Source organism: Wasmannia auropunctata, unplaced genomic scaffold (genome assembly GCF_000956235.1).
Source record: "Wasmannia auropunctata unplaced genomic scaffold, wasmannia.A_1.0 LD336053.1, whole genome shotgun sequence".
NCBI lineage: Eukaryota > Metazoa > Arthropoda > Insecta > Hymenoptera > Formicidae > Wasmannia > Wasmannia auropunctata.
In genome coordinates this window covers 4,883,845-4,896,590 of record NW_012026837.1, presented here as the reverse complement: position 1 = coordinate 4,896,590, position 12,746 = coordinate 4,883,845, and the positions used below count along the sequence as shown (strand labels likewise).

At 38.9% G+C, this 12,746-nt stretch overlaps 1 protein-coding gene across 1 annotated transcript in view; it reads right to left on the bottom strand.

The window, feature by feature from the left end:
- The window catches only part of LOC105451208, a 56,520-nt gene that overhangs the window by 18,610 nt on the left and 25,164 nt on the right, over positions 1 to 12,746 (bottom strand). The window contains exon 4 of the mRNA XM_011691511.1: positions 6,468 to 6,548. Within this exon, the coding sequence (XP_011689813.1) occupies positions 6,468 to 6,548 (81 nt within the window). The remainder of the gene's footprint in view (positions 1 to 6,467; positions 6,549 to 12,746) is intronic.

The following is a 12,746-nucleotide window of genomic DNA, read 5'->3' as shown; positions in this document are numbered from 1 at the left end:
TAGACACAGCATCTGACAATTACATATGTAACACATGAAGGTGAAGCGACACGTATGTAATATTTTATAAAAGACCAACGAATTTAATTCTCTTCGTTTCAAAACGCTTACTCTTATTTCCTTCTTTCTGGTCTTAATTTATTTTACAATATATACATTGCTATTACACTATTAACCTATTGCTATTACAATATTACTAAAACAAATCTCAATATACAAACTGTCAAAATATATCATGACAGCCGCTCAACGAAGTAAGCATAGTGAGATAACCAATCAGCATCACGGAAAAACGGTAACAAATAATTTCGAGAAATGCGAGTTATCGACTTAACATACCTTTTTTTGGATAGGATTATTTACAATTTTGACTACCAATCATCAAGAATGAACTATCAAATACTATCAAATGACCACCAATCGAGTGATAATTGACGTTTTTTTATTTTCAGTAATGGGAGGGGGGAGTAACTTCACACAGCTAAAATTTGCGAAGTATATTTACTCTTTACTTATATAAATTACTCTTAGAATTTAAATTTAAATTTAAAGAGGATTTTAAAGAAGATCAAGACATTTATTAAATAGTATAATTAAATTGCTAGACCAACTCAGAGAAGAATTATACAAACAAAGACGACCTAAAATAGAAACACGTTTGAGTTGCACAAATGTTTCCCCAACACGAAATGGGAAATACTCGGTCAAAACGCGTATTAACAGTCTTTAAAAATATTGAATTGTATGCACTTTACATATCTAATGATACATGTTAATGTATTATAAGCTATTTTACTGCCCTATTACATTATTGTAATTATGCCTCCTGTGAGAGTTTGTCCCTTTTTCCACGTGTATTAATTTACTTCCAATAATATCCATTACCGCGTTAGATGCTCGCCACTCAGGAAATTAAAATGGCAAACGTGTTTCTAGCCAATCTCCCGCGAAAATCTTGAATATTTCTCTGGCAAAGCGACGCGAGTGAGAATTACGCGCGGTCACATAATATGGCCGTTTGAATAACGAGATAATAGAGACACGTCTGCGAGTGTTATACATATACATATAATTTCCCGATCGTATCTGTAGCGTCTCTCCAGCTTGCGCAGAAATGGAAACGTACGGCCTGTGCGAAACCACCGGGGACATTCCATGAATTTCTCGCAACTGCAGCGCACACAAGCGGCCGGAGGAATGAAAAAAAGAGGGGGAAAAAAAAATTAAAAAGAACACGGCGAGCACGCAGAAAGCGGAAATTTATTGCGGAATTTGCATGGAAGAGGACCGGCATTTCCGAGATAATACGCCGTTCCTCAGCGACGCGACGCCCGGGTGTGAATTTTACAAATGCAACACGTTTCTCCGCGAAACGAAAAGTCTCGTCATTGCGTCGAGATATCCTCCGCGCATCTCTCGCGACTGAAATTCGTTAAAACTTAATCTTAACTTATAACTTTTCGAGGTTCTTCAAAGATCAATTTTTACTTCCTATTGTGGGAAATCTTGTTTCAGCCAAAACTTTGATTTTCTACGTAGAAATGTAGAAATACACAACCATTTGCGTGCGAATTTATACGTGCTATTTTTTTCTTATGTTTTATCAGATGCGTCGTATATAAAAAGAATTTCTTATTCCGTTTTTATCCGTCCCAGATGAGAATGTAAAATAAGGACGGTAGCGAGAAACTGCCGAGGGGCAACCATTCCGAACCGGTGGATTTTCGGCCAGGTAGAACTTGGCCGAAAGTATCGGCGTTCAGACGGCTAAGGGCAGTGACTCCCGGGACTCGCAATCTCGCCTGGCAGATCTGTCTGGGCCCTTGAGTCCAAGGGCGTATTGTGACCTAACTTCTCTTTTTCGCGATGAAGAGTTTCCAAATTAACGGACACGAACGGTTAGAGCGTCTTGCTCACAGTACCGTCAGATTTGATCGTAAGAAATTTAAAATTTCTGTGTATGTGGATTCTATTACCTAACCAGAACTTTTCGGGAATATTATTTCATATTTGATATCCAAGGTATACATATATTAGAAAAATGAAAATACGTGAATAAATCGACAAGAAAAATAAGATTCGAGATAAGTTTATCTTTAGACTGTCTATTTTTTTTCGTTATGTCTCGTGTATATTTAGGCTGTTATAAAATTCACCGTCAGCCCTGAAAATCTAAAGTTAATGTTACGTATGTGTTAGATTTTCAGCACTGGCAATGAATTTTAGAACACAGGCATACACAGACTTATTTCGTTTTCTAATCCAATTCAAACAATCTGACAACCCCTAAATTGTATCAGAATTCAAGTTAGAATTTTATAATTTTATGTGTAAAACGTAAAAATATTTAAGGAATCAGAAATATACATACATAATATTAAAAAATATACATGTATATATAAAAAAAACTGAATAAAATTGTGAATACGATTCTATTCTAAAATCTGTAAATTACAGATTGTTTAAAGCGAGTTTAATAATGGAACCTGGAGAAACATGTTGAAACTTCGAGTATGACAAAAATTTCAAATTGTTTTAAGTATTCTCCAAAATCAACAAAATTTTTAATTCTTAAAAATCTTTTATGTTTTAATATTTTAAGAAAAATACATTCCTCTTTTTATAATTTACATTATTATTTTATTATTCTACCTTTTATTTTATATACATAGAGACGTATAATTCTATCCTTAAATATTTTAAACGTGTCTCGGATATTCGAACTTCTTCTAAGGAAGGATCTTTTAAATTTTTGAGAGCTTTAAGACGTTCAAAAGTTTCAAGAGTTTTTAATATCTCCGACTTCGAATAATATTTGAAGTACTTTGAATATTTGTACGATCGAGTCGCTTGACAGCTTTCAAAGGAAAAATTTAAATGCTCATCACTAGTACGACATAATATTTCTACAATTGCTTGCTAAAATCACAAATATGTTTAGCGTCTTGTAAAAGTATTATGATATAGTTATAAATATTTCTAATAAACAATTTGAAAAAACCATGATATATTTTTCATTTCTATTAACATGTAAGACATTAAATAATCTATTAAAATAAATTTTTCACCGCACGTTTTAAAAGATTTGCAATGCATATTCATGCGATAGGTTGCCACTCATAGAAATTCTTCACGGGCGTGCCAAGAATTATCCTTTCCCCCAATTTTCCTGGTGAATCGATCGTGCCGTTCAACGTAAATGAAATTGGAGCGGATTTCTCAAGACGTTTCCGTTGCGCGCGGGAGCGCGGATAAGAGAGATCCTCATGGAGTACCCGCCCGGAGATCAACCGCCTTGAAAGCGCGTCCCCATCTACTCAGGCAGGGATGCTTCCCACCGACGTCGATCCAACCTCCTCGAAGTCTCGACGTTCTTTTTCATTATTCATATCGTGAACCCCCAGCACGCGGCATCCTCGTGCCTCTCTCGCCCCGTCTCGCGTCGCGAAAGCAAAACGCGACCGCGTCGTGCGGATCTGCTCGAGCGTATAAATATCGCGGTGTTTCACATGGAACAAGTTGGAAGCTCACCGAGAGTGCTTTTCTTCTTTGAAACGTACAACGCCCGTTTGCATTACGAACGCGGCTGCACTTCAGTCTCAATCGGAAAAAAAAAAAAAAAACAAATCTATTGTTTTAAGCAACGGATGCACGAGGCAATGTCTTATGCGAACCAATCCAATTACGAACGAGGAAACATCTCTCTTGGCAAAATATGTTTTCCTTTTATTCAGTTTCTCCAATTTTTCCAAGTGATTTCCCGCCTCCTTCGCGTATATCGTCGATGATCGCCCGCGTTCTCCATTTGCGATAGAAGGACGCAGTTGCGACTTCGCGAGGGCGACGCGATGTAGCGCCGTCATTCAAGCGCGCGTACAGCGTGATCCCTCCGCGATTTCCGAAGTTAAAGACGTCCGATATCGAACTTGTGTTAACCAATGAGCCAGGCCGGAGATACACCGCGGTCAGGAACGCGAACTTAACGACGCTGGTTAGGAAAACCGGATCGGCATCGAGCCGCCTCGGTGGTACGAGGGCGTGTCTGCGTTGTCCAGGTCGACGGGTCCACTCGTCGCAAGAGGAAGGGCTCGGCAATCGCGGACGATAAATAATGACCGGCGTGGATATATGCATTTATCAAAATACTATTCCGATACGGATGGACGCGCGAGCGTGCAGCGTGCGTGCAGCCGGGTGTAAATGGGGACTTCGCTGTTCCGGAGTTGAAGCGAAGTAAAGACGCGACGGAGGCTACGAGATTAGAGGGTAGCCGGGCATCGGAATAACAGAGCAGACGCTACCTCTCGCGATGCGCGCTACGCGACAGACCTGTAAATTGGGACCCGGAGTAGGTACGCTATGCGAACTTGAGGAGTCCCGTCGAGCCCCGCGAGGCATTTGCATCTCCTTTCCGTAAAGGAAAGGAGAAACCCGATCCTTTCGACGAAAGCAAATATTAACTGTGTCCACAATCAAACAGATGAATATGAAAACAGAAGTAAATATTGCGACGATAAATATACTTGCTATTCTTTCCTACGTTTGCGCGTATCTTTCGTTTGAACACACAGTTGATAACCGCTGGCGCGGAATTTTCTGCAAAAAGTCCACGGCGAGCCCGCCCCCGCGGGGTTTTATATGTTATTCATTTCAATAAATTAAAACTTCATTGGGATTATAAATTTCCAACTAGGATAGGCGATGAACGTAAAATCGTCTGTCTTCAGTCGAATAATTATTCGAAGGCCTGGTTGCATCGACAGACAACCAGGATCACCCGCGAATCGTATCGCATTTTTATCAAATGACGATACCGTCGTCGTTTGATGATGGAGTAGAGCGAATGCCAGCGAGTCGTGATTGATAACGTCGCATTAAGAGCCCATTACACGAAGGAAGGCGATTGTACTTATGTTAATTAGCTTGTGTGGTATCATTTCACATGTACTTCAACATCGCCCGGCGGCGGGGATGTGGGGTGTGGTTGCGACGATCTTTCGCGATGGCGTAATTAAGGCTACGTCTAACTGCAAGTAGCGCGGCCATTTATTAGCCGACTACGGCGCTCCGTCATCGCAACGTTGCTATTAAGTGGAAATGCAATCGATAATCCCTCCCGTGCTCCGCGGCGGTCGTGTACCGCCGGGTAAATTAGCTGCACCGATTTTGTTGCGGTCAAATATTTGCTCCGGCCGGCGATAGCTCTGATTTATCGTGCGTATCTATTTAGATACATATAGATATATTCGTAGATATGATAATTTACAACGAAGGGAGACATCGAGATAAATTCAAATTCTCAAATATTGGTTTTTAAACGAAAAAAATAGCTTAATTGAAAGGTTATTTATATTTATAACAAATCTCGATAAGAAAACTTTTTATATTTGTAAATCTCGATAAAGCATCGAAAATGAATATTTAAAGGGAGGTAGACAGAAAGACAGGTATACTTTTTTAAAATAATTTCGTAGAACGGCATTTTCCTGAAACTTCGAGCTTTTCTTAATCAACCCTAGCTATGTTCGTTCCAGTTGATTTAAACGAGTTTTTGCAGACTTCGCTTTTACTTTCGGCCGCGATTATAGCAGAGCCAATAAAGGAAATTTCCTGCATTTCGCGCAAAGCGCCGCCGTCGTATAGTTTATGAAAAACGCATGGAAGCGTCGTGAAGCAGAGGTAATAGCGCGTCGCGGCCCGCATAATTTTCAATTTCAGCCTTCCCTGCAATCAGGCGCGAGGAATCCGATGGCTTAAACGACGCGCACGAGAAAAAAAAGGGGGACAGGGTAAAAGCGTCGTTATGTCGAAAAAGCGAGCTCGCGAGCGCTGCACGCTCGATCTAAAACGTTCTCGTCGCGTCTCGCATCTCGGCAAAAAGATCCGAAGGCGCGGTTCTTGCGGATGCTGCGCCACTGGACGCTTCCGCGCCGGCCGGCGCGGGCACTTTTAATGGTACCGATGCGAGCGGAAGGGGGACCTCTGGTCCCCCTTTCGTCGCCCCTCCCCTCCCCCTCTTCCCTGCCCCAACCGGTCACCGGGGAGTTCGGGTCCGGAGGACCAAACGGGGTTCGGTTCACGCATCTGCATATAAATCATTGGCCGGACAGGCTTAAGAAACCATGCGGGGCTATAATGCCGACTCGCCAATAACCGCGAAACATCGCCTTCGGTTTTCTTCCGAGGGTACCCTGCACTAAAAACAGCTCCCACAGGACGGTTGGCGCACCGCCGCCGGGCACGGGGGAGAAAGGCAAAAAAAGGGGGGGAGGATAATATCGAGATCCAGGAGGGCCATGAGGCTGACGCGGGATGACTTCCTATCGCGTGAATTCTCGCGCGCCATTTCACTTCGGCGCACGACCGGAATATCTTCGCAGTATAATAGTTTCGCGACAAACACCCCAATTTTCAAGGGCCTTCTTCCAGAAAAATTGCGAAATTTAAATGCGAAGACTATTCATTACCTTGGCCTCCAAGGTTTCCAACTGTGCCATTCTGGGTTCCAGTAGCTGCTGCTGGGCGCCAACACCGGTGTGCAACGCGGTCTGAAACAATTGTTTAAGATCAGATTAAAGCAAAAGTATTAATTGACAATTGCTTTGTATTAATTTGTAAAAGTATTAATTAACGGCTGTGGCTTTGTATTAATTTTTGTAAATCACAGTTTTCTCTCTTCGTAAGTTTTGATTGTAACAAAGAAACACGCGCGGAAAAAGACGTTGGAACATATATTAACGAAAAGTCTATAAGTTAAAGAAATAATAATTTAAATATTCTTAAAAGCAATACGGAGACTATTACAAGACGATAAGATTTATTTCATCTTCTCCTCCATACAATCGTGCTTTCTGTCTCGCAGTAATTTGATTCAGCACTATCTCGTACTTTTATGATTATTGAATATACCTGTAAATGCAATATAAAAAGAGCACAATAATAAACCGTGGAGTGTTTCTTGTCTTAATTTTTTTTTGCCGTGGCATTAAGAAACGCTGTGATCCAAGGAAAGCCTCCCTCCCTAAGGCTCAAGTTCTCACCCACCCGCGATATTTGATATGACCCTCGAGATATTATGTACACTCTATATTCACCAATATCTCAACCGCACCATTGTAAAGGGCTTCGCGCTGATCTTGGTAATAAAAGGAAGGTAAGCTATTCGCAAACCGCGACCTTCCGAGACTTCGTCGTCGGCGTAAGCTAATACCCGTGGCGGCCGTAACGTTTTCTAAGGACAATGGGATTTCAACGGGCGAGAATACCCGTTGCGGATTATTACGGTAATTATTATTACCACCGCACTCGTCAGCCGGGGCTGAAACCGAGAATGCCTAGCGTTTCTCTTCTTATTAACGCGAATGTATATAGTATTTTAACCACAATCGTGTAATCGATACGTACAGAGCACCATTGGCAATACTAGCAAGACGCAATATTCGTTTTAATTGTAAGTTGAATTAAATTAATGCGCATAGACGTACGATACACACATATATAGATACACATGTGCATAGAATAAATTAATAATTTATAACAATTTACCTATAAATCCGTTTAAATCAACCTACCGAAATATCAATGATAATGTGATTACGTCACAAAATTATGAATTTAATAATATTAATGTTAATAGTTTTTTTAAAGAGGCTCTCCCAGCTTAAAACAGTAGAGGGGAGTTACATGATTTGTCCTGCTTTTTAACGTAGAAAAGAAAAGGAAAACAAAGCTATTTTATAAAAAATAAATAAAATGTGAAAGAAATACTTTAGAACTGAAAAGCTGAAATTGCAAGCGAATGGGTTAACGAAAACGTTTGCAGCAAACCTAAGACGAATTGAATTCCGCTTTCTATTTCAGCTTTTAGTTCTAACGTATTTCTTTCACATTTTATTTATTTTTTATAAAATGGCAATAGCTTTCTTTTGCATCTCTAGTAAAACGTGCACGCTCATCTGTAGAACGTGCCTGTAGGCCGTACGATTTTATCTTGGAGTTTGGAGCACGATGTCGACCCCTGACGTTGTCCGATTCTCTCACATATGACTGTGGTGCGTAGATTATACACCGTCATATGGGACCTACCATTTTTAACGCCGGTTCCAAACGGACCAAACGGCAAATTTTTCTAAGAGATTATTTTTCAGCTATTATAGAATACTCTCGTTGGCTCGCCAGGCCTACGGAGAGGAGAAACGAGCGTATATAAATTTTGACTCTGCCTGGGATCGAATCCGCGATCTTTAGCAGAGCAAACCAGTGCGCTATCTGCCACACTACGCTCGCTCTCATTGTTAAACATATTGATGCTTACATTAGTCTAATAATAAAGTAATAAATTTAAATAATATTTCTTTATGAGCAGTTATGCTTATATTTCTAATTATATTTTTTACTTTTCATTAATTTTTTGAATATTATTGCGGATTACATTCGCAAATGAAGGAATTATATAGGCAGATGAAATATCCCGAACGTCTCATATAGATATATCCTCATTCGCGAAGGCGTAATGTTTTGAAAAATTATTCTCGCTCTCTTCTCAAAATGATATCTCATATCTCTTACTCCATAGGAAGGAATTCAGACTGCGACCAAGATGCAATCATACTTGGCGATTCCGCAGGCGATGGAAAGCAGTTTTGTGGTTAACATAAGGCACCTCCGACGCACGCAGCGGTTATGATTAAATAAAAATTGTTCAAGGAAATAGTCGAGATAATGAGTTGACGCGGACACACAGAGCTCATCTTCGAAAGTCTTTACGATCTCATTTACCGTTAATTGGTGTTTTTGCGGCTGCCTAAGTGTTAAAGATTTCATTGGGAAGAACTTTTATTGGGTTTTTACGCTTAGGATATTTCGAAACCTGTATATTAAATCTATCTTTGAAGCAAGAGAAATGGCCAGAGAAGCCAACGAAAACATCACTGACATTGAGACAAAAATGTTCTTGAAATAAAGAAAAATCTTTGAAAAATGCCATGTTAAGTTGAAACTTCTGTATATTATTTAAATAATTGCATTCGAGCGTTGAATAATTTTAGTCGTGTATATTTGTACATGGACAAAAAAAGCGAAAACAACAAAAAATTGTCATTAAAATAGTTATCGAAGAATAAAAAATTTTTATTCTTTCGAATTCGAAAGTTCTTGATTTTCGTAGTGTTTACTCGTGCTAAAAATTCAACAGGTAAGAGAACATTCTTTTCTTTTGTATTCGCGCTTCACGCGATATAGTCGAAGAAACATCAATCACAATAAGCGCGTCGGTGAGTTTTATTGTTCTCGGTTAAGCTTTCCGCGAACTGCATGACAGAGCTTTATGCCACCTATGGCATTATTAACTTCCCGGTTCTATTTCCGATTCTACGTTTCTCGTAGTTGCAGGCTTTATGAGAGTCGCGCAAACCAGAGAAACGCGAATTAACGGATCTTTTCGTCTTTATGGAAGCTATTCGTTTCTCCAAAATGTCAGTAGCGTCTAAAGAGAGACCAGTCTAATTGAAAACTGTCGTGTCAGCTCGACCGTCGACGGATTTTATTTGCCAAATGTGCTGGATTTGTTGCTCTAATTGCGAACGTGGCTACTTGATGGCGTCGCAGATTTTATTTTACAAAAGAGCCACGGCCGTTTCAGATAAATTCAGGAATAATTAAATAATCCACACTGTTATATTTATATTTTTTTAAACGCAAACTAATCATGTAAATACGATGTAATTAAAATTCTTGTTAAAATTTATAACTGAGTTAATTTTCATAATGATACGCGTAATAATTTTACGCGCGTACCTATACAGTTCACGCTTAATAGAAAGTTAATAGAACAATAACTTTCCCATTTCTTTTTAAAATAAGCTGTTGAATTAGACCGAATCACGTATTAAAATTTATTTTTTTTTCAAATATTTACAAAGAATATTGTTTGTATCTCAAATATAAAAAAAAGATTAGTTGATATTGTAAATTATTATTATCATGAGATGCGCATAGCACATAAATATTTTTCGACCCGCTTACATTTGAAACAAATCAAAAATAAAGTATGAAAATTTAATAAGAAAGCAGCAAATTTGATCATTGAGAAATTCGATTTGTGATTTGTGATCGTCGAATTTATCATATATCAGTTTTACCAATTTTACAATTTACATTCAAATGGTAGAATAGAATACGTCAGATGTGTGGTACATGCCGGTACAGATTTTCGATAACCGAACGTATCAAAATTTATGAGTAAAGTTTTGACGTCGATTGGCGATTGGCGATAGCCAATCTCTCTCTCGCTATTTGTCACTGTCGGAATGTAATATACGCATCGCATGCATATTCTCTGTGGCACATATGCCACAAATCACAATTGAAAATTCAACAAATTTTTAATTTTTTTTATCACAATTTGTTTTATCACTTTCATCCAAAGACATTTAATCTATCCAATAGTATTAAATTCGCGCTGAATTTGAATAACTAAGGTAAACGTACCAGTGACTGAAAGTATCTATATCTGACCACAAACTTTATTAATCTCAAGTACTTTTTTTATTATAATATAAAAATTTAATTGTAAAAATATTTAAAGATTACAATTAAATTATAATATTATGAAAAAAATCATTAAAAAATAAATTTTTGTGCTTGTTGTGTGGAATTGTTCAGCTATAGATACGTTCAGTCACTGGTACGTTTACCTTATATAAAATAATTATATACATATATGTACATATAATTTTATAGATAATATAAATTAGTAAATCGATAAAAAATTTTTGATAAATGCATCTGATAAGACAAAGCAATTAACAACAATTACAATTATCAATCACTTCTTTAACAATTATTAATGAAATTTGTGCGTTTACGCAATGCTGAGTTTATATTTAATTGGCTCGCTTCTTTTAATTGAAATTTAATGCGAAAGTTGTCGTTAATTAAGGAGAACACATGTTTCTTCGTCGAACGCCATAATTTTTAATCGTTACATGCACCACTTATGGCCGCTAACGACGATCACGTGATGCCGTTCGTCGCTGAAAAAGAAATGAAATCGGGAGAGAACTCGTAAAACAGACGGCGAAGAATTAACGTTCTCCGAGTTGCACCATTAAGTGCTACATTTCGCGACGAGTAATCGCATTTACAAGCAAATGAAACGCATTAGTGTCGAGAAGTTGAACAAAAAAAAAAGAAGAGTATTGTCGAACGCCAATGTTGCGATTAATAAAACGACAGCGCGAGGGCTTCTGGGGGATTTTCAGCTTGATATATGTTGCACATTAAACGTACGTCAAAAACACATATCTGTGGGATTAATCTGGATCATCTTGCTGGATCAGGCTCGTCAGGTTTTTTTTTTATATTCGCGTCATTGCGTTCGGCGCAGATTTTATACGGTGTCGTCGCACATTTTGGCGAACAGGTCGAACGGAAACGACGTTTTTACGAGCCGGTTTTGTTGCCCCGGTTCGCCGGTAGTCAGCACACCGTGCTCCACCCGGTGGAGTCGACCGCCGTCGGCGTCGATGGAAGGCGCGGTTTTGCGGTCGTTTGCCGACGGGCTTCGAGGGCGTCCGCTCGAACATGTCGGGAATAAATAAAAAGGAAAAGGAGGAAAACCGCGGGAAAGGGAAGACGTAGGCGGGATAGGCGCGTATACACACGCCTCGTCTTCGGAGGCCGCGCAAGAGTTGCCGGAAGAAACCGTCGCAACCGCGCGCGAACGAAGGGGAAGCAAATGATGCAATGATATGGGAAGCATAATGAAATGTATACAAGTAATTACGCGCGTGTGATAACGGTAATTTATATTAATATTTAATGAAGAGAGAGGAAGAAAAAAAACGCGTAATTGTATTTATCTGGATCGAGGCTACGCAAGGCGACTCAAGTAATCTGATCATCCTGATTATTCCCACATAAAAAATTGTTCATTACTTACTGTATTATGTACTTCAAAAATTGGGCTAAAATTTTGAAAGCTTTGAAAATAAATTATTTATTATAATAAATTATTCATGATAAACGAGTAATTAATATAAAATAAACTATATATTATTTAATAAAATCTAATATATGATACTGTTCCCTTTCTATCCCTTTCTATATGAAAAGCATTGAACTATTTGATTGAGATCATATATATTTCAGTTTTTATGATAAATAAATAAATTTATCATATTGAATAAACCAAACTTAATCTTTCTCTTTTTTTGTTTAATTTTATCACTTGAAATTCATTCAATTTTCATTATCTTTTGGCTAATTTAATAATTTTATTATGATCTCAAAATCAAAATTATTAAAAATTATTACGTATGATTTTTACGTTAACAACGAAGAACGTTCAATGCGTTAAAGGCGACGAGGCGCACTTTTTTACGCGCGTGGTTGCTCTTCACAATTCCGAGAGGCGAACAGGAGGATGAAACGGCGAGAGGGAAGCTGGACTCTCTCCGTGGTGTGTAGCCAGAAAGAAAAATCTCGGTTATATTTCACACGCCGTCGAAGTGTCGTGTGTGCGCACGTGCGTGTTCGTGCGTGCAAACGCACCGGCACATATACACGCGTGTCCCATGCTTCTCTCCCACGAAGAACAGCAACCCGACCGTGTCCTCGTCCTCCTCATCTTCGTTTTTCACGCCGAGCTTTTTCTCTTTTATTTTTCAGGGACTCTCTCTCTCTCTCTCTCTCTTAATTGCTTTCCAGAGGGGTGAAGATGAGTTCTCTCTCTCTCTCTCTCTCTC